At 39.9% G+C, this 25,069-nt stretch overlaps 1 protein-coding gene across 3 annotated transcripts in view; it reads right to left on the reverse strand.

The window, feature by feature from the left end:
• Positions 1 to 409: 409 nt before the first annotated feature.
• The window catches only part of LCP1 (lymphocyte cytosolic protein 1), a 32,238-nt gene continuing 7,578 nt past the window's right edge, over positions 410 to 25,069 (reverse strand). For all 3 annotated transcript variants that reach the window (XM_026072223.1, XM_026072224.1, XM_026072225.1), the window contains 15 exons: positions 21,772 to 21,861; positions 19,478 to 19,629; positions 18,229 to 18,358; positions 16,523 to 16,655; positions 15,831 to 15,912; positions 13,678 to 13,843; positions 10,513 to 10,655; positions 8,077 to 8,172; positions 7,341 to 7,536; positions 5,799 to 5,877; positions 5,486 to 5,600; positions 4,495 to 4,628; positions 3,370 to 3,493; positions 2,911 to 3,035; positions 410 to 1,889 (listed from right to left, as the gene is read on the reverse strand). In XM_026072223.1, coding sequence (XP_025928008.1) covers positions 1,757 to 1,889; positions 2,911 to 3,035; positions 3,370 to 3,493; positions 4,495 to 4,628; positions 5,486 to 5,600; positions 5,799 to 5,877; positions 7,341 to 7,536; positions 8,077 to 8,172; positions 10,513 to 10,655; positions 13,678 to 13,843; positions 15,831 to 15,912; positions 16,523 to 16,655; positions 18,229 to 18,358; positions 19,478 to 19,629; positions 21,772 to 21,838 — 1,875 coding nt within the window. In that variant the 5' untranslated portion in view covers positions 21,839 to 21,861 and the 3' untranslated portion in view covers positions 410 to 1,756. The remainder of the gene's footprint in view (positions 1,890 to 2,910; positions 3,036 to 3,369; positions 3,494 to 4,494; positions 4,629 to 5,485; positions 5,601 to 5,798; positions 5,878 to 7,340; positions 7,537 to 8,076; positions 8,173 to 10,512; positions 10,656 to 13,677; positions 13,844 to 15,830; positions 15,913 to 16,522; positions 16,656 to 18,228; positions 18,359 to 19,477; positions 19,630 to 21,771; positions 21,862 to 25,069) is intronic.

Raw genomic sequence — 25,069 nt, forward strand, 5'->3', positions numbered from 1 at the left:
AAGTATATAGGTCCATAAGAGAAATAAGGTAGCCTGATCTGATCAGGAGTAGGATCTGATCACTAGTACAGAAACCGGGTGGCACATTTTCATTACATAATATGTGAAGAAGAAAAGTTTGCAGGTAGAGGAGCAGCAGCAGTAGATGATGGGTAATGTGACAGATGAGGAAAATGGTACTGGATCAGCCCAGCCTGGTGACCTGTCTTCAGCAGTGGCTCAGAGTGGCATGTACAGAAACCACCTCAGAAATATTCTTCCCACTTCCGCAGTCTATGGTTTCAGTAACAATGTGTACAATAGGTCCTCAGCAAGCCCAGTGTGTTTGTTCTGAAATACATCCCTATCGCAGCTGTATGATACATACTTCCCCATTAGTATGTCCATTACTGAAAGCAAAGTCTGCATGTTTTGCTTTATAGAACATTTTATTTGGAGAAGCTTTTCACATCATTGGATATTGGTTCTTCATTAAGGCAATTCTGAAGGGGCTGGAGGGGAGGGAGGAGGGACACGGAGACCGTGTCAACGAGATTGCATTAAGGCAAAATTCCTTCCTTCTGCATTTCACCACAGTAGATTCCACATAATAGCCAGAACAGGAAATGACTCATACCAGAGAAGAGATTCAGTGCAAATATGTCCCACCAACTATCCACAAATGGGGCTAGATTCCTGACTGAGGTAAATTGACAGAGCCTTATTACTTGTAAAGCTATGTTGATTCGTCTCAGTATTCCGGCCCAGGTTCAGTGAAACATTCAGGTATGTGTTTCATTATGGGAAGCACATGTTTAAATGCCTTGCTGAATCAGGGCCATGGCCCTTTGAGTCCAAGTCTGTAAAGTTAACAGAGTTTAATTTTTATTCAGCACATAAATATGTCACTCTGCGTCCCTTTGGTTCACTTCTTATCTCTGTTTTATTATTGCTACTAACTGAGTATACCCCCTTAGTTTCGTTAACATGGTTTTCATTTCAAACATGCTTTGCAGTCTGCTTAAGTGTATTATGGCATAAAAATGAATTATCCTTTGGAGACCACTCCTTGCAAAGGTTCTAGAGCTAGGGTGTTCTTGGAGGACCAGGTTACAATATGTTTTTTTCAGTGAGGAGTAATGTATTCTGTGAATAATGCCAGTGACGGCAGAGGCATAACTTGCAGGGAAAGTTACTGCTCAGGTCACATACCAGCAACACAAAGCAGGCCCCAAACACTTTTCTGTTTCCACAAGAGTTTCCTAAGAGGATTCTACCATTCCAAAAATATAGTCACTAATACTTGCATTGGCTTGGGGAAACCCCTTCTGTAATCCCAGGTGCAAACTGAAGGAGAGTATGGCAGAAATACTACCAGAAGCATGAACACACTTTCAGGCAGAAGCAGTATGTAACATTTCATAATCCTAAAAGCTGCCTGTACCTTCCAGGATGAAGATTTCCAGGTAATCTTTGACAGATAACCTTGGTGTCCATTAATAAAAGGATATGTATAGGTTCTGGTGAAAACTTATTCAGGTATATGAAAGGGTTACATCTAGCAAAGTGGAAAATATGGCAAAGAAATGAAGCACATATTGCTGTTCAAAACAAAACATTTCCTGGATACACATGTCAACTTTTATATGACCTGGAACCTTGTCTAACATGCTAAAAAGCATGAGTAACCTGCATATTTCCTTGATACAGAGAACAGCATCCAGTTTGAGGGAATCAAAAGGGTGAATACCAGCCATTGGTACAAGTCTTTTGTGCTTTAGACTTTCTTCATGCCTTTTCCCATAAGGCAAGCAAACACAGTCATGACCATTTTGGGTTTTACTTCAACCAGGTCTTCTGGAAGGGCGTATACTCTTGCTCCAATTTTTCTCGCCATAGAGATGGCATATCTGCATTGCAGGGGGGAGGGGAGGGGGGAAACAAAGAAATATATTAATGCAGTTGCACTCTGTTAAGTAGTTTTCACCTCTGTTAAGAAGTTTTCATGATCACTACCAAAGCAGGTTGGGAACTCTTCTACCAGTTCATCAAAATTAAGCTTGTCTATTGGAATATACAAACTGGGTTCATCAAGAACTACATTTCTAGTAAATGATACAGCATGTTCCCTGATGGTTAGAGCACTGATTATATGGGGCATGGGARACTGCAAGTCAAAATCTAGTATGAAACACATTTAGTCTCCCATGCCCTGAAAGATTATCCTAACAACCCGCCATTCTGGTCTAGCTCCCTCTCAATCTCTGCTGCTCAAGCTTTGTAAATATACAAATTCACAAGGATGAAAAGGAGAAGGCAGATCCAACTGAATTACCATCATCCTCCTCCCCTTTGTAGTTGCCACACAGCAAGGAGAAGTTAAACTGATGATTAGACAGGGAGGTGACCTGTATAACTGTGACAGGAAAGGGAGATGCCCCCAGGACTGGCTCTCTGATAGGGAATTTTTTTGCACTCAGAAAAAAATCAATACTTCCATCCATCAAAACAGTTTTTCAGGCCTGAGTCCTGTCCTCCCCCTTCTCCCTTAAATACTTGTTTCACCTGTATGTGACCAAAGAGGTATGCCCATGACCTCTAATCACTGGTTTCTGCGGCTTTCTATGTTTGGCATTGTTCCCTGTCTCTGAAAGAATTTTAAATTTAATAATAGAAAATAGGAGCTTGTGAAGCCAAGTGGTTTTGAGCCCATCCAGGGAATTATAAAGCAGGAAATATAACATTATAAACTTCATTTCCACTGATAGCTTTTTATACTGCCTAACTCCTAGCCTATATACTTCTAACTTCAGAGATACTTCTCAGTTGAAGTTGTGTCAGACAAGAACAATAACGGAGCAGTTTCCAAAGACAGAGTTAGGCAAGCCTTAGCAGGTAGCCCGTGTTAATTGCCACTCGGTGTGAACGTACTTAGCATTATTAAGTTTCTCCTCATCATTCAGGTCCTCTGTTTTCAAGAGGTCATATTTGATTGATCCYGGTTGAATGGCATCAATGAGATCCAGGACGGGCATGCTGGTGCTGATTTTGCCATCCTACATAGGTGAAAAATATGGTTAGATGCAATAACAGGAAAACAGGTCTCCCAGAAAGCCAAAGGCTAGGCTCAAGAGCAGTAGGCAGCTCAGCCGAATACCATTTAGATCTTTACAGAGATCTTTTCATAATAAGCACCTTTCAACAAAATCTCTATATCTGGACATGCTCTTAAAAGGGAAGGAAAAATAATCCTGCTATGAAGTTAATTATATAATAATACAGTGTGTGAGTATGAACATATATATACATATGCACACACTGAATATAGCATACATACAAAAATACAGAGTAGGAGATTCCTAAGCAGAGACTCCTAATAAAAAAATGTACCTTGAAACTGGAGATGGTTGAATTCTTCCCAGCTGCAGTCAGTGTTTCATTTACCCAGTTGACAATGATTTCATCATTGACCTTCTCTCCACCACCAATGTCTTCAAGGATATTCAGTGTGTACCTTAACAAGGAAGCCCAAACACCTGTGTCTGCTCAAATTCTGACACAACATCAGAACCACCCTGTATATGTGCAGCTTGACTTGGACAAACCCAACAGTCCTCTGCTACCTGATATCCCCCCCTGCCATACATACACATTATATATAAATTATATCGTAACATGTTATTTCATCTAAKGGGTCTAATTCATTCCCAATTCTCTAAACTTTGTTTTGGTAGTGTCAAAAGCTTTTGACACTCAAAATCCCTAAAAGGTCCCAATTAGCGGATCTTAGTGTAAATGACTCATTCTCACAGTGTTTAAAAAATAATCACTAATTTGAAGGACAGAAGGGAATTGTTATGCTCATCTAAGATGGACTTTCTGCATAAACACAAGCCTAGAATATTTTGCTTATATGACAGCAAACATCTTGGAAAGACATCCCATACTGATGGCAACTAATCACCACATCCCGAGGTTAATTATCTCCCTGATAAACCTATACCTTGCTTTTAGACTGAATTTAGTCTGTATTCACCTCCTAATCACTGGGTCTCTTTACACCTGATTATGAAGCTCTTAAAAACATGTGCACACACATAAACACACACACAAAATTACATTGAAGTGGGAAGAGCTACTCAGTTGCACCCACTCCACAGAGCAGATTACAGAACCCCTCACTTCTGCATCAGTTCATTTTTTCCAGTACATTCTCCCCATTTCCTGATACAGAGACCTTTCATCTTATTTTTATCTGTTCCACACAGTGAACACTTATTCATGCTATACAGATAGCAACAATAATAATCTTCTGCATGAACTGAATGTAATGGCCTTGCCCACAAGATAATGTACTTCATGATCGCATCTCTAACTAGGAGTGAGCAAAAGGTTACTCTGTCTTTGCATATATATACAAATAGATGAATGTAAAAGTCATAGCCTGTAGAACCTTCTCTACTATGCAAACTGAGTATACCAAAACACTCATAGGCTTGTGTTTGATTGTCATACCTTCTCATCAACTGCCAGATCAAGGCCAGTGTGAGTGTACGGTTTCCTTCATTCAGATCTTGCCCAGCAATTCCAACAAGCGAAAACTTGGCTTCATTCTTTCCCAGTTCCACTGCATAATTGCAGTTTTCCAGCTGTTAATGACAGGGTCAGTTAGTACGGTTCAAAACTATAAGGAAAAAAAATGCCTTTCAGGACATCCACTGTGACTTTAAATTCTTTGGAGCACTTAGCCCACATCCTCCAAATAGACCTGGGCAAATAGAGCTATCCTTTTGGGAGCTATGATAATACAGTTGTTTGACTACCAGAAGCCAGCTACAGGTTCCATCCCAAAAATACTATGATAAGAATCAACTGAGAAAGAAATTTAATAATTATCATCTGAAAAACAAAATACCCTGGAAAACATGAATCTACAGCTCATAGTTACTTCCAGCAACATGGCATTGCACTGAGACAAAAGATATTAGTATCAGTCAATATTTTAGGTCAGTCACCCTACCCTAACTGGACAGTATTATTCATCCAGATGGCTGTAAGAAAGCTGTGTATTTAGCAGCAATTCTGTGACCAGTTAATAAGGCACCTAGTCAAGAATGTTTAACATCACCGTCTTCATTCAATGTGGAGACGGTGATCCAGACAGCTGCAATTAATCTGATGCCATAGGACTCATGATGAAAATACATTATAATTCATGAATAAAGCAGTAGCAAAAGTGGTCTGCAAATAATTTTTTGAAATATTGATATGAAAGGTGTCAAGTCTTTTTATGTTACAAATATTGTTCACTTGTCAACAGAGCTAGTAAGTCGAATGTATTTCTCTTTTTCAGGGTGAAAAATTATTCACTGAATAGACAAAAAAATCATTTGATCAGCTCTACTGGGGACTTGAGAGTGACACATGAATACCCACATTGCTATTTGAAATGATATAGACATCTTTTGAGGCAAGATATTATTGGAGCTATTCCAACTTTTTGTACCTTCTTCATGTTGCCACCCAGTTTAGCATATGGTGGTTTGTTCACTCTGTTCCAGTCTACTGGCACTTTGATCTTCTCATAGAGCTGGAAGATAACCAAGGCATCTGACAGGTCACTGAAAACAATAAAAGATGTATCATTGTCCAAAGAACCAAAGAAAGGAACCTAAGCCATTTGTAGAAGTAACTTAGTTTCCTAAAAAAATGAAAACATAGCATCTATTCTGATAGGGAACAGAAATTCTTCTGTGTTTTCTGTGAACAATGTGCTGGCTGTATTTTTCATCTGAAGGAAGCGTAATACCTCCTCTTACCTATATAAGTGATTTACACGTGGATTAACACCCAGGGAGTTCATCCAGTTTCTGAATGTCCTTTCTTCCCTTGTTTCACCTAAAACAACAGATATATCAATCAACAGGCCTGCAAAACACAACACTCCAGTAAAAAAGTGTCTTGTGATGAAACTATAACTCAGAATTTACAGTGCACTGAACCATAAGCAGAATGAGACACTGGTTGACAAGTGAAATAAGAGAGCACAGTGCAGCACGTAATATTTCTTCATGCCCTATATATTATAGTACTTAGATTGGCCTTGAAATATCTTCAAGAATACAAGACTAGGCTTTGCCCCAGTGTGAACAATTTCATTATGAGGTTTCCAAGAAACTTAAAAATAATTGAAAACATGGATTTACTCCAAGTGTCTCTTTGTAAGCATGGCCTACACTGAATAAATGCTAGACTGAACAGGGCACTTCCATTCATGTCAGCRTTTAAGTACATGCTCAAGTTTACTCTCATAACCAGTCCCATTGATCTCATGGACACTACCCATTTTCTTATTTTTAAGTACATGATTAAATACTTTGCTGATTCAAACTATAGAGCTCAGCCCCTTGTAAGATTAGCAGTCTTCAGATACCACTTTAACTGTTTCAGATAGTTCTTTATTTGCTGTAGTCAATAGCATAACCAATTTATTAGAAATATCACATGCAAAAACTAAGAATGGGCTGACTGTAATGAAGACTTCTTCTAAAATCATGCCACAACTATTGCTCAGTGAGAGGCAGACTCAGAAACAAGCTAAATGCTTTCAGTTCAGGTGTTTGTGGGTTAGCTCTGCACCAAAAAAATCTTTATATGTTAGCAAAAAAAGAAAAGTACATTTTTCTTCATGTTGCCCTGTTTAACAGCATCAGCTCTACAGAATCATGTCTCTGAAAATTACTAGTGTAAAACGTTTTCATCCAACAAGATGTTTAAGAAAGTTTAGAACAAGAGAAAGAAGAGATGCATTTTCCAGTGGTTATTCTATGAGTGAGAATGAATGCCAGTCATCAGGAATTACCACCTGCACAAGAACTGAAGTCACGCATGAGACTAGGCTGCAGTGACTCCAGATCTAGTGCTCAAGTCAGAACGAAGGACCTGAAGCTCAGCAAATGATCCATACAACAGTTGTCCTGACCCCAACCCAGAGCTAGCAGACAGAAGGTTTATGTAAAATCAGATTTTTAAATTATATTTTAAATTAATGGAATGTCAAAAAAACTGTAATTACCACTAGCAAGCACAGTCAATAGTGAATACCAGTTCAGAAATCCCACAAAAGTGTGTCCCAGGACACAAAACATTTTGATCTTTGAACATGTGCTATCCACAGAGAGGATACCTGAAACACCTGAAGCCACATGCAAGTAAAGAGCAGCCTCGCTTTCTCAAAACTATCTGTGATACCGGTACAGTTAATATATGTCTAAAGGAAGTAAGGTTAAGTCCTGAACTTAGAGCAGGGGATAGCTGTGAGACAGACAGACAGAAATACCCTTTACTTGTATTTTCCTTACCTTCAATGGAGCTCCAGTCAATGTCCTGGTTCTCTGGTTTGTGCAGGGCAGGGTATTTGTTAAACAAGTTGGCAATGAAGGCCAAGTTCAGCTTTGGGTTCCCGCGGACTACGTCTGTGGCCGTGACAAACTGCCGGCAGCCCAGCCTCTCCGCCTGCTGCAGCATGCACTCCGCTCGCTGAACGTCATCCTTCTCCTGGGCAGGCAGAAGAGAGGGCAAAAGCTGCCTCAGCCCCAGCGTGGGTGTGTGCTGGCCTCACCCCACAGTGGCACACGCACTGACCACGCCAGGTCTCTGCATGCGAGGGCTGTGGCTGCTAAAGCAGATCCTGCTAAATTTATAACAATTTCCTGCTTTTACAAACAACAGGCCAATGTTTTCAAATGGGCTTTGCCTACAATCAAGCCATTTCACCACAATTATTTTTAAGTTAAATCTCATATAATAGTGGAGAGGTTGAAGTAACTCACAATAAATGTATTTAGGTGTACTTGCTACATGGCAGTAGTTTATCTGTGAGGTTCACTGGCTGTTGAAGTTTCAGCAATGATAACTAATCTAACTTATGGAAAAATGCATCATTTAATTCTTCCAAAATTTCTGAAATACAAGATCAAATTGCAATGGTAAACAGGGTTTGCTTGTACTGGTATCACAGTGCATCTTAGTGCTGGCCAGCAATGCAAATAACAGACAGAAAATATCGACATTTACTCTAAACTTATCTCATCTTACCCTTAATCCTGACATGTCAATAGTAATAGCTGGAATGCCTTCTTCATCTCCCTTGGGGGCAACTTGGTTCAGCAAATGGTAATAAGCTCTTGAGTCCTGTGATAGACAGAGAAATTAAAGGGAGAAATATTACATCTAAAGCCCAGATTTTGCATCCCAGTGCTCCCCCTGAACAATGTGCATGCATGCTTCGTTTCTATTAAATCAACCGGTTGACAGCATAATTAAATTAATAAAACTGGAGCACTTAGCAATTTCCACTTTATGCTGTGTTTGCCAGATCTATTTCTTCCCTAAGCCAATACATTTATGCTACAGGACGCTCAAAGCACAAGACACAATGCTGTGTTACATTTACAAGAATGACAACAACCACAAAGAGAGAGTAGAATTGATTTAATACAAATATTAAATTAGAGATAAGAAAACTGATACCTTTATAATGCTGTAGAAGTCAGGCTGCTGAGCGTTTAATAAAAGAAAATGCAGAAGGAGAAAGCAGATTTAAAAGAAGCACCAGAACAGTTATGGAAGAGAAAGTAAAGTTTTCAAGGACAAAAGTTAAAACTGACAACAGTATCAGCATTTTTCAGGGAAAAGGGCAGGAGCAAGACATATTTAACATGTTGTGTCTTTAAACTTTTGTGAAATATAAGGTTGCTTCCATGTGTGAAAAATACTAATCTCACTTTTGAAATAGCTCAAAGAAGAACTGGAAGCTATGCTCTAGGAACCTGACTAAGTAATTTGGGTAATACTCTGCAAAACTGTAACAGCTTGCAGACCTATATTTCTTAATTTTATCCTTTCTTGTATGAGAAATACCATCTATTCACTGTATTTCTACCCAAATGATTCTTTATGTATCTGCATGCATTCTAGAAGATGGGTATTTATAATAGAAGTGAGGTGGAGAGACACACCTAATTGGAGAATGATGGCAAAGGCTGAAGTCTTGGAGAGAAATGTGTACCTTATTTTCCAGCTTTAAATATAGTAAGTGCCATTTATGTCTCGACTGCAGTTAGGATTTAATCAGTTGCATTATAGTCCTTTCAGGCAGCCTGGATATGGATACCAAAGGTGAGGAAGACTCCATTGCCTTCCCTTTCCATGTATATTCTGTAGTCATCTTCATGCAGTGAACTGCATAGATTTTATTTAGTTCAATAAAAATTGTATTGTTGAATGTGACTCTCAGACTCTCCTGTTGTCTTCCCCTGGCAGTTTTTCTCTACGTCAGTTAAGTCATGGTAAATGACTCTCTGTGTGTCAGTCCTTGATGAAGCCTACATCCAGGCATTGCAGCAGTGGGATCTTTTTCCTTTGCTGTGCTAGAGAGCCGACAAGTTTGGCCCTGGCCATTGCGGTCAGCATGCCGGCCACCCCTGGGTCTGCCTTGCAGCCCGTGCTGGGAAACTCTCCACAGATGCACTCTGTACAGCCCTGAGATGCTGCCTGACCCCCACTTTTTCCTCATCCCCCCTGGTGAAACAGCCAGTACAGGCTGTCGCCTACACATCTTTGCTAGGAGGCATGAAAGGACTCTGCTGTCACCAGTGGCTCATATGGAGCCTTTCACATCCCAGATCACATCTAACCTACATTAACAGACTCTAATACAAAACTTGCTGAATTCAGGAGAAGGATCCCTGTCAAGTCCAGGGCCTCAGACTGCAGCTTTAGTGTCTGAAGCTCATTAGCATGTACCATTGAGGTTCAAATATTTCTATCTGAGAAGGATGAAGGTCTTAGAAAGCTGTGCTGAAACTTGCATATGCAAGCCCATGAATTCCAAGTACATGAAATGAAATGCATGGGCCACACAGCCCTAGCCCTGCAAGCATCTGCCCTTCTAGGCATATTCTGATGATTAGTCCCAGTGACTTAAAGCTTCCAGTTAAGTGCAAGCAGGGTTATAGCAAAGGTGGGGCCATAGGAGCACATACCTCTGGTGCTGCACTGAAGGCAACACCAAGCGGAAGAATTAGAAGAGCCCCATACTCTTGCCCTGCACCTAGGTTACATGTCTGGGTAGAGCCCAGCTTTTTCCAAATCAGACCTGGGTCTAGAGGCAGTAGGAAGAAACTGGATAAGTGCACAGAGGTGGGACATTTAGGAGAAAAGACAGCAACAAGGGCAGGGAACTGAAAACACAAAAGTGGAGTGCATATGCCCTCTCCAGAGCCAGCAGCCATTCCTTTCCCAAGCATTTGGCATGCTGGGCTGTCAATGAAGTCTAGGAGATCTGGAGGAGGAGAAATAGTGCTGAGTAGAAATATAGAGCCCACCAAAATGCTTTTGAGTACCCAACTACTGTTTTCAGGATGAGCGGCTCAGTTGCTTGAATTGTTTCAGTGCATATTCCCCATTTGGAGGACAGGGATTTAGGTGTGGAGCTACTATTTTGCTGTTGCTGGTCAGTGGATCTCATACCTTGATGTCTGAGCTGAAGTTGTTGACCTTGTTGCATCCTGCATTCTCCAGATGATAGTTTGCCCACCTCAGCAGCAGTTCCTCTGGGGACAACTTCATCAGATCCTCCAGACTCTCTCCTTCTCTCAGGAGAGCGATCAAAGCTATGCAAGGACAAAAGAAAAAATTAATAAATAAATTATAAATAAATGTCATGCACTGAGGTGCTTCCTTTTTCACTGTATTCTTCTTCAACAAATGACAGGACAAGAAGTGACAGGCACAAGTTGCAACACGGGAAATTCTGATTATATATTAGGAAAAAAATTTTCCTGCAAGGTCGGCCAACACTGGAACAAGTGCCCAGAGAGGCTGTGGAATCTCCCTCCGTGGAGACAGTCATGAGCAATGTGATCTGAGCTGACCCTACTTTGATTAGGACTTGGGCTAAATGACTTCCAGAGGCCCCTTCCAACCTAAACTATTCTACGGTTCTGACTCACAGAGCTTGACCTTGCAGAAGCTGGGGGTCACAGCAATGCCCTCATGTGCCAGAGAAGCTGAGGCAAAGGTACCATCTGATTTGATGCTCTTGTTACTGATGTTGTAGAGATCCGTAGAGGAGGCTTTACAGCTATTTTCTCTCTTATGCATTTTGTCACCCTAGTTTCTAAAAGTGAATGGTGAAAGTATTGTCAAAATTCAAGCTGAGTTAGCCTGGCAGAGAGCAAACATCAAAAGGTTCTCATCAGTAAAAAGAGGACAAGGACGTTAGCAGTGGATCTAACAGTGAATCACATAGAAATGAAAGATAATGTCAACATTGTCTAAAAACTAACCGATTTCCTTGCCTCAGATTTTAATGAAAAGATGATGATGTTGAACACAGGCACAAAGATGGGAATGAAGGAAAGAACATGGACTTTCTGCAACTCAGGTGAAACAAATCTCCATGCCCATCACACTGAAACTGGATCCATACTGGAATTCTGAAGAACTTACACATGATTTCACAGGTTCATTAGCAAGTAAGGTTAACACATCTATCAGATTGGAGAAGACACCATACTTCTACAGAAAAATTAATGCAGTAGTTAACGTTCAAAAAAAGAGGACAAGGCAGGAAGGAAGAACTGCAACTACAGGATGCTAATCTGATCTCAAGTGCAGGAAAGGCTTTAGAATATGTTTTGAAAAGAACAACTAAAGATATGGAAGCTAATTGTTAATGTGAAAAAATGTACCACTGGTTCACAAAGGGAGATTATGCCACACTACCCTGATATTCTTCTGGTATCTTTTATCATTCCTTGAAAGAAGTATGATTTTGTACATAATGGAAACAGTAGAGATCTAATCTACCTGAACTTTTGCAAATAATTTGATACAATGCTATAGGGTCAAATTGAACCAGAAGGAGATAATAGAAACATTTTAAAGYTGACAAAGATTTTTTGAAGGGAACAATGTTAACACTGAGAGATGTAGGCTGGAAGAGAGATTTTCGTGAAGTTGATCATGGTTTGATTTTCAGACGAACCTTATTTCTTTTTTGTATTAATTATCTTGGCATAAATACTACGAATATACTAATGAAATTTGATGATGATATTCACTAGGTGGAACAGTCAATACAGAGGCCAATCAGGAAATCAGACAGGAAGTACTGGATGACACTCAGTAATAAAAATGGAGTGGAATTGAATAGTGCAAAGTACAAAGTCACTCCCTGGGGAATTAATATGAATATGTGCTATTAGCTAAAAGCTCATTATGAGGAACAGAGGATGAAAAAAATGTGAGTGTATTAGATGACTTCAGAGTGAATCTGAATCACCATGTGCTATGACTAGAGGAAAAACAAACATGATATTAGGGCAATCCAGGCATTTTCCATGGAGGTTGGGATGTATTACTGCCTTGGTTTCAGTTGCTCATGAGAGCTCTTTGGGAGTACAATGTCCCACATTCAAGAAAGAGGAATTTCACTTGGAAAAGCTGCAGAGGAGGGCTATTAAGATTATGAGGGAAAGACGGAACCTAAAAAGAAATCAGAATGACCTTGGCTTGTCTACCCTGACAAATTGAAGTCTGAGATGAGACGTAAAGAAGAAAATTCCGTGAAGGAATGGGAACTGGGAACTCTGGAAACTGATACCTCTGGCTACCAGTAGGATAGAAATGTGCAAGGCGGGAAGCAATGAAGGATCCAGGTAATACCTGCAATGTACCTGGGGCAAAGAAATGTCACTGCTGACCAGGCAGACTATCCAGAGGAGGAGGGGACCAAGCAACAAAACAAGATGCAGTGTGGACTGCACACACACACTCACAGCCTCATGCTGAAGCTAGTTCATAGAGAATTTTGGCATTTGGAGTACTGTGTCCAGTTTGGGGCTCTCCAGTACAAGAAAGACATCAACAACCTGGAGCGAGTTCAGCAGAGGGACACCAACATGGTTGGTGGCCTGGAGCACATGATGTATGAGAAGAGGCTGAGAAAACTGGCTATGTTCATCCTGGATAAGAGTCTGAGAAAGGGAACTAACTTTTTTCTTCAACAGTTATAAGAAGGGATGGAGCCACGTTCTTCTCAGTCTTCTCAGTGAAAGGACGAGAAGCCATAGTCACAAGTTAGAGGAAGGGAAAAYCTAACTAGATGTAAGAAAAAAAAATTTGCAGTGAGAGTGGTTGAGCACTGGAACAGGTTGCCTAGAGAGCCCTGGACAAGACCCTGAGCAACCTCATCTAACTTCGAGGCTGGTCCTGCTGTAAGTAGATGATTGGATGGCTGGACCAGAGGACCTACAGAGGTCCCTTCCTGCCTGAATTTTTCTGTGATTCTATCATTCTAATTTCACAAAGAAAAGGGAGTTGCTTGGGACTGGTTTCACCAAAAGCAGGAAAAGGGCAAAGCTTCTTGAACACAACATAGACCCCAGATTTAGAAAGAATTCATTTTGTTCTGATCAAAGTGCCAAAGCACTAATATACCTGGGTGTCGACCATCATTCCTGACCTAATGTGCATGAAATTGGCCCTGCGCATAAAAGCAAGTGAAATGTGAGCAAAGCAGACAGGCAAGGGAGACTTGAATAAAAAATTGAATTAAGAATTAAAAAAAAAACCTCTATAAAGACAGTTCAGTGATAACAGCACAGTCCTGAAAACAAGTTCCGTACGTACCTTCATTCCTGCTAATTTCTATGTCAGCAAAGAGTCCAATTTTGATGACTTGCCATAAAAGACCCAAAACCAGATAAGGTTTCCCTTCTTTCAAGTCTTCAGCTCCAATGTTAACAACATGGCACCCAATGGCTGAGGCAGAGTTCAGGGCCAGGTTCAGATTTTCCTAGGGGAAAAAGAGAACTTCCTAATGATGCAAGAACTAGAGAGCTAAGAGGATGCAGAAAGGGAACGCAGATAAAGCTAGTGAAATCAGTGAGCACCTTCACCGTGAACGTCATGGCAGGTCTGCCTGAACAGATCTGCCTGGCTTTGAGCATTCAGAGCAAGGGAACTCAGAATCTTCTGGGACTACAGGTAAGTTGTGGGTCCCAAAGCAAAGACAGAAGCAACCTCTCTAGGTAAGACAAAAGGCTCGGGTGCCTGGCTTCACCATGTCACAAGGCATGGGAGCTCAGAGCATGTATTTACATCCACAGTGATGCTCTGGCACAGTCATGCTCTCAAAGCCAGGCTTTTCCTGTATCCACATTGCCAACACGCAAGCACACGCTCAAATGCAGCCTCAGCTTCAGCATGGGGCAAGCTCTCTTCCACTCAGGCTTGCCCAGAAGCGGGAATGAAGGAGCTACAACCCACTGGATATTCCACGCTTAGCTCTCCCTAAGCACTGTGCAAAAGCCCTAACACCTAATGTACAAATAGGTTACTAGTTGGCAATGTATACGAAAAGCTCATGGTCATAGGACTCAGTATGAAAAAAACATTGAATTTTTAACCTTGCAGTTTAGCCAAGGTGAGAATTGGACAGGCCTGGATGTTTTCTGCTTTGAACTTTGGAGCTTGAAGTCTTGGGTTGGGAGTGTTCTATGGAAGAAAAGGGATTCTGTAATTCATAGTGAAGGGCAYAAAGAACATAATGCTACAGGAATGCTATGTTCCTTCACCACTTCCTTCCCTTTTAAAATAAAGGGTATAAAGAAATCTGGCCCAAATGTTTGGAGTATTCAAGAAGGTGTCTTAGTAAACAGAGGACAAATAAAGCCAGCAAAGGAGCCTGGCAAATGCCATTTATCACACAGATCTGCAATTTTTCATGTGAATTTCACCACCGCTGGCATGACAGAAAGATTTGATTAGATACAAACTGCAGAGAGAGTCACAATGTAAATTCTCATAAGCTGAAAAAATTGGAGCGTTTCAAATTAATTACCTTTTCTCTGCCAGACAGCTGTAAAAGGGTTAAGTTAAAGTGGAAGCTATATTGATCAAATCATGTCTATATCTGACAGGGATTGATCTGGGCTGCATCACTAAGCTATGCTGCTGACCAAAAGGATTAGAACTGAAAAATATTGTATACAGCATAAAAATCCAATTTAATGGCTTCTGAGCTTACTTGAGCCTGGCTAATGTTCCATCTAATCAGAGTAGCTGAGGGCTAAACTGGGTGAAGTTCATATCCATGCCATATATCTATTTATGTTTTATACCCAGATACATAGACACTGCTCATATAAAAATACCTCTCTACATACTGCTGTATGAGAAACAGAATAAACTTTAAATAGGTGAAAATTTGCTTTTTGGTCCAATTTTTAAATCATATACATGTGCACATAATAGAAATGAAGAAGGGATTCAGTATTCAAAGTGAAAAAGCACAAATTGTAAAAGACAGGCAAAAGCTGTGGTTCCATGTCAGACATGCTGCACACCACAGTATTTCCTGGATCACAGCTAATACTTCAGTGAGGGCATTGAACTGCAACACAGCAGGTGTGAATTCAAGTCTATGGCCATGCCACTGATTACCTGCATGATCCTAGGGTATTTTTCGATCTTCTCAGAGCTATTCCAACTAGAATTTGTCACCATATCCTCTAGTTGCTTTTGCATTCATATGGCATCTATCACAAAGGTATCTGAAGCTTTGAACTGGCAACTTTTATACATTGCTTTAAGCACACATCCAAACACACTTTGTTTCAGCAGATTACTCTTATGTTTAAAAAGAAACACAAATATAAATCCTTACAATAGACAGTTTTGCTTTGTTGTGGTTGGGAGGACCATGATACCCCTAGTCTTTGCTCTAGTTATATCAAAGCATCCTAAGTGGAAAAGCAAACAATCTTGTTACATTTTGGTACCTGTATTGTGAATGGGGTGAGTTTCTTTTTGTTGATTGTTCTCTCATCAATGGTATCTGGCACTGAAAAGTTGATCATCTTACTGGAAATAAAAGAAAATACAGCAGGAAATGCATTTCTTGCTATACTTGCACAAATACACTTAGAGCTTTTGTCACCACACTGTAGGACAAGTTATTTAAAGAGCTGGAGCATTTCTGCAGCRGATAGAAAGTCAAGGAATAACTACAGTCAGTCTCTTATCTTTTGCATATACACACACACCCATGCAATACTTTAGCAATTCTTTTGGGTTATATACTGAATGTACTATAAGCATGAGGCCAAGAATACAGTAAGGGAAAGTGGTATGAGAAGTTCATTTTGCAGAAATTCACGTAAAAGCACTCACTATCTCATGCTGCTTTGTGTGAACCCTAAGAAGGACTTGAGCAAAAATAAAAACAAGTAACTTTTCAGAGCAAATCTCATTGGCTCCATCTCATTGCAAGGGCCGCAGGCAAAGAAAAACACTCACTTAAAATGAAAGAAGCTTTATATTTTTCAAGAGAAAAGGAGCAACAAAACTAGCATTATTAAGGGCCTGAATATGCAAAGATTCATGAGTTTAACTGTAAAGCAGCAGCTTCAATTTAGGCAGAGGTGTGAGTTTGTGCAGCTCTCCATTTATAAGAACTACGGGTATTATTTACCAAAGTACGATGCCATCACCAACTGCCTGGAAGAGATCATCTGTTTCTGGATTCATTGGTACCACATGTTTACAGTCAGGGTCTTTCTCAAGGGCTTTATTAATCCAGTTGACGAAAGCATACTTTTCTTCCTCTGTGAACACAACATCAAATCCATTAGTTTGCTGTGTAATACCTCTATCATTGTTTTACTTACAAAGGCAGAACTCATGGGGGAAAAGACTCTCCTAAATAGGATGACCAACCAACGAACCCCTACAGTGGAAGAAGACTCTGAGGAGACAGGCAAAGAGTATGTGCACAGGAAGCCCAAGGAAGACTGTATGGAGTGATTGACCTCAGCTGTTGCAAAGGGAGCTGAACTTCATCTCAACACAAAGGGAACCAGGGATTAGCCTTTGTTCTAGATAAACGTCTATATCAGCTGAGTGAATCAACCAGCTGTGTAACTGTTCCTCCCCAAGTCAATCAAAGGAATGCAAATATATGTCTTCTTGAGTTAACCAGACCAGCATGGGGGTGTACATGTGGCTTAGCCCAATATGCAGCATAAAAACGGAACAACGAACAGAAAGAACTTTAAAGAGAGCAACGGGCTTGAGCTGGTTTCAACCCATGTACCCAGCATCGTGTCGGTGAATATATAAAGACTGGTAATGAAATTCACATTTCTATTGTGATTCAGCTGCACCTTGCAATTGCTACATACTGCTAAGTGTAACTTGTACTTGCAATGTTGTTTAAATGCATCGCTGTATCACTCTGCTAAATAAAAATCCTGTGTAACTTCAAATAAGTAAATCTGGTATTATACWTTAAACCCTCCACATGTGGAACATCTAAAAGAACCTGGTCAGAGTGTATTGGACTCTGACAAGGAACATTCAGAGGGCAAAGGGCAGATGTTCCCTCTAGTCCAACAAGGCTGTAATGTGGCTATCCTGTGCCAGCAGCAGCCCACACCACCTCCAGTAACTCAGAGAAGATGTCCTCTATGCTTCTGGTAGGTGAGGATGCAATGTCCTCTGCTCTGTCCTTTCCAGGAGAGAGGCAATTCTCCACCTCCACCGCTGGAGAAGACAGCAGAGGCTGGGAGCTCCTCACTGCAGAGCTGCTTTGGTGAGGCTGAAGAACCAAAAGAACCATGGCTGCTCCAAACCTTTGGCTCGGAGACACAACCTGAGAGAAAAGTTCTGGGGTGTCGTGCCTTCTTTAGCGAAAAGGTCAGGAACCATTTGGTTACAGGTGAGTTTACAGGAAAACTGTCAGAGAACTGGTAGTCTGTACTAGGAACTGGGCCAGCAGCAGTGGGGGATCCTTGCCTTGCCGTTCAGCAGGGAGAGCTGCGGGCCAGAGGCTGCCTCTGCCCTGCCGAGCCTTTGCTCTGCGGCCGTGCTGGGACAATTTTCTCCAGCAGGGTTACAACACTCCTCTGGTGACGGCAGCTAAGCCGGCTAAAGGTTTCTTCTGCAGACACAGGTCTGTCCACCTCAATAAATCGGCACACGCTACTTTTGGCAAAGATCCTGCTCTGATGTTTTGTCATCTTCACAACTCTGACTTGAATCAGCCTCGTCTGAGTGACTTCTACTGCTACTGAAGCTCATAAAGGCCCGAGCATCTAGCTTTGCACCAAGATAAGGTATAAATGATCTGTAAAAGAATATTTGTTCCTAGTTATGCCAGTATAAGACAGATRTACCTACCTGAATAAGAGTGTTGTGTGCCAGCACTGGACTGCTCTGAAGTCCCACCAATAGCACAGATCCCCTCCTTTTTATTGATTTGTTTTCGGAATGATTTAGCAACATCGTCGCTCTTCAGGCTTTGGAAAATCTTTCAAACACATGAGACAATTTTAAAATTTTAGAGGATTAAACCCAGCTAAAACTGTGAGCTCTTGGGCTGTGAGATATGCCTTCCTCTCTACTTTATATATATTTTTTTCTGCGTAAAATCAGGGACCAACACATCTATCTGCCTTAGTAGAACAGAATCATACACAGTTTTTATATTTTCAAAGCAGTGAAAAAGGATCAGCTAAGTAACAGAAACATACATGGTGTGAAACCACAAAGCCATTGTGTGCAGGACGAGGGCCTCTGAAAGTTTCAGTTTGGAAAAAAAGCATGTAAAAATCTATTTCTCCATCCCAAGGGAAATTCCGCTATTTTATTAATTGCTTCTGTCCCACTTCTGAACAAAAAAAGAAAAAGCTTTTTAATAGAAGGAACGTTTCATAAAGTTTTCAGTTTCAGTCTGTTGAAATATGTTTGTAACCATCTAGCCAAAGCATTATACTTTTGCCAATTTATAACTGAAAATTTTCATCCCATTGTGTTAACAAAAACCAAAACATATTATGTCTGTTTGGTATACAGCTGCATTCCTGTAATTTGTCCCATTTAAATGCAGGATTTCTCATTTGGTTAACTCATGCTCTCATCTTCTCCAGAGAGTGGAGCTGCTTGGCTGAGCTATGTTCCCGTGAGACACTGTAATCATGCCACTCCTACAATGTGGCGACCACACTGAATATCCCAGGATGTGCTGCCTGGCCAGTAAACCTGGCTTAAAGGAAGGAATGGCCACATGAAGTACCTGAACTCCTGCAAAATTGTACTCAGAAGTACTTTTAGGATGATACTTTTTAATGCTGAACTGACTCAAAATAAGTTAATGACTTAGTTCATCAAACTACAGTCTTTTTGGTTTAGACAAAAATAGAATTAAAATTAAATCTCTGATTTCAGTTTTCTGAATGGATAAAGAAAAGGGGGTTGGGAAAACCAAATGTTTACCCACAGAAAAAGTCAGTTTTGTGGAAATGATATTCTCAGTCAAAGCGATGTTTTGAATTGAAAATTCCCAACTTATTCTGTATTTACAAGTTAGGCTTTTTTTCCTTCTGTATTTCTTTTTAGAGGTTATTCTCAGAAACAACATTTTACTTACTGAAATAAATTCATCAAAACTGATCCTGCCATCTCCTGTGGTTGTCAAATTCTGAATAAGTTCTCTGACTTTATATCCTGGGAGAGGGAGATTGGCTGCTTTCAACACATCTGTTAAATCATTAGTGTGGATGAAGCCATTCCCACTAATATCTGTAAAGATTAAAACAAACATTTAGATTCTATATCAGCCTAATGAAATTTTCTGCACACAAAAGCTGTTGTCTTTATTTTACCTTAGGAATTGTACATTCTGTATAAAGATTCGCTGACATTTACACCAAAAATTAGAATCACCATTAAACAAACAAAAAGTTCAGTGATGAATTTGCATGGTTTTAGACATATAGTATTACCTTAACAAAGCCATTTTTAGATGGATACAATTGAAATTTCAGGGTTTACATATACACAAATATGTATGTGATTTATAGAGAGATTATACTGTCTGTAGAAGAGCTAAAGAAAATTGAGTTGATATGATACTGAGTTACACCTTATACCTGCATATATTCATACATATAATTTGTGATTTTTGGCCTGTTATCTGCATCTAATATCATCAGAAAACATGTGCTTAGGTTTTGGGTATGCATATGGTTGTGCTTCAAGGCAAAAGCTGTATGTTTCTCTGGGATGGTGCTAACATGGCTAGTCCTGCTGAGCCTACTGCAAGATCCATTAGTGCCAGGGTAAGATTTTAATTTGAAGTGAAGATCACCACTGTGGTTTAAATAGTTCCTTCTTCTCTATTAGTTTGTGAAAATCCCCACAAATAAAAAAGGAAATTGACTGTCTAAAAGAAAAGCCCTGGAACCATGTATACACTAAATGCTAACAAATGTACAAAGTATGCAAATRGACTGAAAGACTGACAGTGGTTAGAGTGGAATACTCATATTTTCTCTGATCTCTTACAACGGTAGCAATCCTCCACAGCATTTTAACAAATGGTGGCAAATATACACTAGATCATGATTTTTCCAAAAGGTACCTCATATTTTATTGCCTTTCATTTCTCTGTGGATCTGGGGAGAGAAACTGTGCCTGTAGGTCTTTAGTATTGGTATTTTTGTTCCAGCAAACTATAGAACTCTAGATTTTTTAAAAATAAATGTTCAGTGTATCTAGGTTTGTTTTGATTTTCTTAAAGAGAACCTTTCCTTTATGTTTTAAAAGTAGAGTATTTGAATTGTGTGGAGAGTTTCTGTTGATCTATAAAAATATATGAAAATTTTATATTAATGTGTTTCTTGTCCTGCCTCTTGTTCTGCAGTCTTTTTTTCCCCAGCTCAGAGGCAGAGGGGAGTTCAAAGAACTGTGTGCTGATTTCCTGTGTGGTAAATTGCAGATTGAGTCACTCATTTGCTGCATGCCGCAAAAAAGCCTAGGTTCTAATTCGTCTACATCAGTAGCATGGATGAATATATATTGCAAAGACCATCCTATCCATTTCTGAAATCACATAGCTGTAGGATCTGGACTTGGAGAGGGAAATGTCTGGGAAATGAATGAGGACTTCCTTCCAAAATTTGACCTGTCAGTGCATTGGATATGCTGGGCATGCACAATGACCAGATGTTTAAGATTGCCAGCTGGGACTGTTGTGTTCTCAGAAATCAAAAGATCATCACCTGAAGCAGTACAGACAGCTGATTAACACATAATCCAGAGTGACTGGCAGATCTGTTAATAAAAGTAAGTGAGCTGTGACAAACATGAGGACTTTTTCTTAGAATTGGGAAGACAGTGATGGATCAGCATGACTCTAAGGGAAACAAATCAGATGAAACCTTTAAAGGCTCAGAAAGAAAACACACATTTAAAAAATATCTAAATATTAAAAGGTCATAATAAAGAGATTACAAATTTTGTAGTCATTTGCACATTTGTCCACCCCTGGCTCTTCTTCTGCAGAAGTAGTATGCAATGTGTTGCGTTAAAATAAAAACCTGTTGCCTTCTAAATCATTTGCCAGGAATAAGAAGTACTAGGAAAATACTTTAATCTATTTCTGACATGGTTTTCTGTTGAGGTTTCCAAATTATTTCATAAAAGCTGTTACTCATTGCTCCACCATCTCTCTCCAGCAATAAGAGGCCATTGCTCTACAGCATGCTAATGTGGTTTAATTTAGAAGGTCTGCAGTTGTAGGAAAATGACTTTCAGTGGTTTCCGTGACACAGCAGATTGGTGCTGAAGTAAGCTTCATTTTATCACAGCTGGTCAGTATAGAAGAAAATGGCCTGGTACAACTTCACACTCTGCAGTATCTTTCCTGTTTATTGTACTCACCAACTTTGCTGAAAGCCTCTCTTAACTCTACCATCTCTTCCTCTGAGAAGTGTGCTGCTGATGCCATTTTTACTTCTCTAAGTGATGGGTCTGCAAGAAGAAAGCACACATTTTTATTTGATGCCTTTTGCTTTTTGCAGTCATAATGGAAAAGAGGCAATGTCGTTGCCTCAATCATTTCAAGAGGCATTTGGAATTAACAACAAGACTCAAAATCTTGGGATGGTTCTTCAGACCTGACAACCCAGTTCCTGCCTGCATCCAGAGATCTAGCGAAGGGCTCAATTTTTGAGTATATGAGACATAAAATCCATGTCAGTCCTGCTGTTTTGCCAGGCCCAACTCAAAATTCCAACAGGCTTTTATACTAATTTAATTGGAATTAAATCCTTCACCTGCTAAGTTTTGTTCCTCATGGAGAAGGCAGACAAAATTGTGCTAGTCATTGTAACTCCCACCTTGCAAACACAGTCCAGCATAGCTAAAGGTGTTCTTCAGGGAACATGGGTGAATGTACAACCTGCTGCCATGGAGAGACAGACGCTTAGGTGCCCCATTAGCAATGTGCAGCATATACTCTCAGAACCAATTTCTGTCTTGCCGTTCACAAAACATATTTCTTTAGTTTAGGATAAAGTGGCAGAAAAGTGGCAGGTCTTTCTTCTGTCTGTTTCCTGAGCTCTGGATTGGAATTAAACCTCTGAGGGATATTTGCCCTGCCCTTCTTTAGATATTTAAGTGAAGAGCCGGTCATCTGAGCCCCTTAGATATCCAATGGACAGAGACAGCTTCRTTCCAAAAGCGTTCCAGAGCACCAAGTTAGACTCTCCAGAGGCTGACTTTCCTGACTATGAGCAGAGTTTAGGGAGGAGCCCCTGCAAGGTACCAAAGTTAGTGTTTAAAGTTACGTAGCTCTTTAGCAGTGGATGGTTGGAAAGATTTTTTCCAGCCTTTCYTCTCTTCAAAGCCATAAGACAGGAGAAAGGATTAGATCGACCTTACCCACATTTTGATTATTAAGAATGGTGCCTAGAAAGGGAAGGTTTACTTTCATCACATAATACAGTACCAGAAGATGCATATTACACCGCGCTGCATTTTACTCCACCTTGTGTCCCTTACATCTATTTATGCAGAAATCTCTTCAAGACTATCTATTAGTATATATTTGTGAGAATGACTCTAGTGTCCTATGTCTCTTTACATATTAATTAACCACACAACTATATAAATGGAATAGAATAGAAACCTGAATTTGTCCTGGAAAGCAGTTGCTGTAGTTGCAATATTTAAATTAAAAAAAAAAGAAAAAATCCAGAAATGCCTTATTCCCAGACTAAAAAGGCCATTGCATCATGGAGGCTCAGATTCCAAACTTTCTATAAAGATATACAGAGAGGATTTAAAAAATGACAGATTTGCTATAGCCCTCTACAAACACACAGAGCCGTGCACAACTTATCTGGGCTTCGGGTTTAATGTTCTCCTGAACTTACACATTGATTCCTTGTATCAGTGGGCTGTGGTGTAGAAAGAGAACCATTACCAAAATGGATCTGAAATTACCCAAAGGCAATCTCAGTGGTTGCTGCTTTTGTCTGCTGCCTCCCTGTAGTATCATGCCTTATCTCCTCATCACTGCAATTTTGGGGTAAGGACTAAAAACAACTTCCAGAGAAAAATCTGTTCACTCACTCCCACTTTCATAAGTAGAGAAAAACAGCATAGTACATAATGCATTTGCCCAAGAACCCCTATGCAGTTTTCAGCATAAGAGAGCTTGTGATTGCTACTGAAATCCTAATCAAATATTAAAAGTGGTTCTAACCACCATACTTTAAAGTATTATCTGTAAAAATCACTGTGATCCACTAGCAATGTGGGTAATGTATATTTGGGTAAAATGAGAGGGAGTTTACCCCATAGTCTGTTTTCTTAAGTAATTGCCGATACCCACAGTCTTCCTCCCTCAACCTGATATGTTTCYTGTCTCTGATTCCTCAGTACTCATCTCTTAATGTTGCATGGGTGCATGTTTTTTGGAGCATGTGGATTACCCAAAAAGCATCTGGAAGTATGAAAATATTGTAGTGCTATCATCAAGAAAATCCATATTCCATTGCAAGATCGTTTCTTCCAATCTAGCCACTTTATCAAGCAATGTAATTTGCAACACAACCTTTAATACTATTAAGACTTTTCTAGAGAATAACAGATAAGAAACACCATAGATTGTTGCCTGTAACACTACTTTGTGAAGAGATTTATAACCTCTGGAAAAATTTATCACCAACATAACTTGGACTATTTTAATTGCATAAGAGGTTGTGGCCTTCTAATCCAATAACTTACTGATCTCTTAAATACAGAGAATCCTATTAATATTATATATTTACGTGTGTGTGTGTGTGTGTGTGTGTGTATACACGCAATGTGTATATGGACAGGCCTAAGGTTTTGCTGTAACACACTCTTCTGACATCTTTTGAGGAGTCAATATTAACTACTCTTCTGTAAAGACGGACACACTCAGCAGGGAGATTAAATGAAACCATGAAACTAAGATCTCAGTACAAGAACTGGACCTAGATCACCCAAGGAGTAGTTGTACGTGGACCATGAAGCCCTTGTTACTGTCTGCTCCGTCACACAACTGAGCTGTTAAGTATACATGAAAGTCCTCAAATTTACACTGGGCTAATCAAAACCAGAATTTTCAGAGTAAAGATTTCAGAGTAATTCACAATTAAAAATCACTGTCATTTCTGAAATTGTTTAAGCAGTAAAACAAAGACAGGGAAATCAAGAGAGAGAAGAAGCTATAAAAGTCCAGGGCTTTAGCAACACACAGCAAAAAGGAGCAAATCCACTTTAAAAAAAGCTGCTTTTCTGTATATAAACTGCCTGTTTTGCTTAGATTATTAAAAATAAAGAATGTCTAGGCAAACAGCAATGTAAATTGCTTCTGGATAATAGTGTGGGACATCAGGCCCAATATTTTTCTTCTGATTTTATCAGCTAAGTGTGGAGTCATCTGCTTCTAGAGGTCAAACATTTCCAGCACTTCATTATCCTCAATGCAACATGGACATCCCATCAAGCATCCAACAACCGTAGCTGCATTATCCAGTTACTGATAACCCCCAGGCCATTGTAAATATACACTACTAATCTCTTCTCCAAAGTATTTGCAAAATCATTTAGGCAACACAAATGCAGAAAAGAAAATGCGGAGGACAGTATAACAAYGAAGGAGAATATGTGGAGATCACAGGCACTATCAGCAAAGGGAAAAATA

The sequence above is a fragment of the Apteryx rowi genome, unplaced genomic scaffold (assembly GCF_003343035.1).
Source record: "Apteryx rowi isolate R43461 unplaced genomic scaffold, aptRow1 scaffold_339, whole genome shotgun sequence".
Classification (NCBI taxonomy): domain Eukaryota; kingdom Metazoa; phylum Chordata; class Aves; order Apterygiformes; family Apterygidae; genus Apteryx; species Apteryx rowi.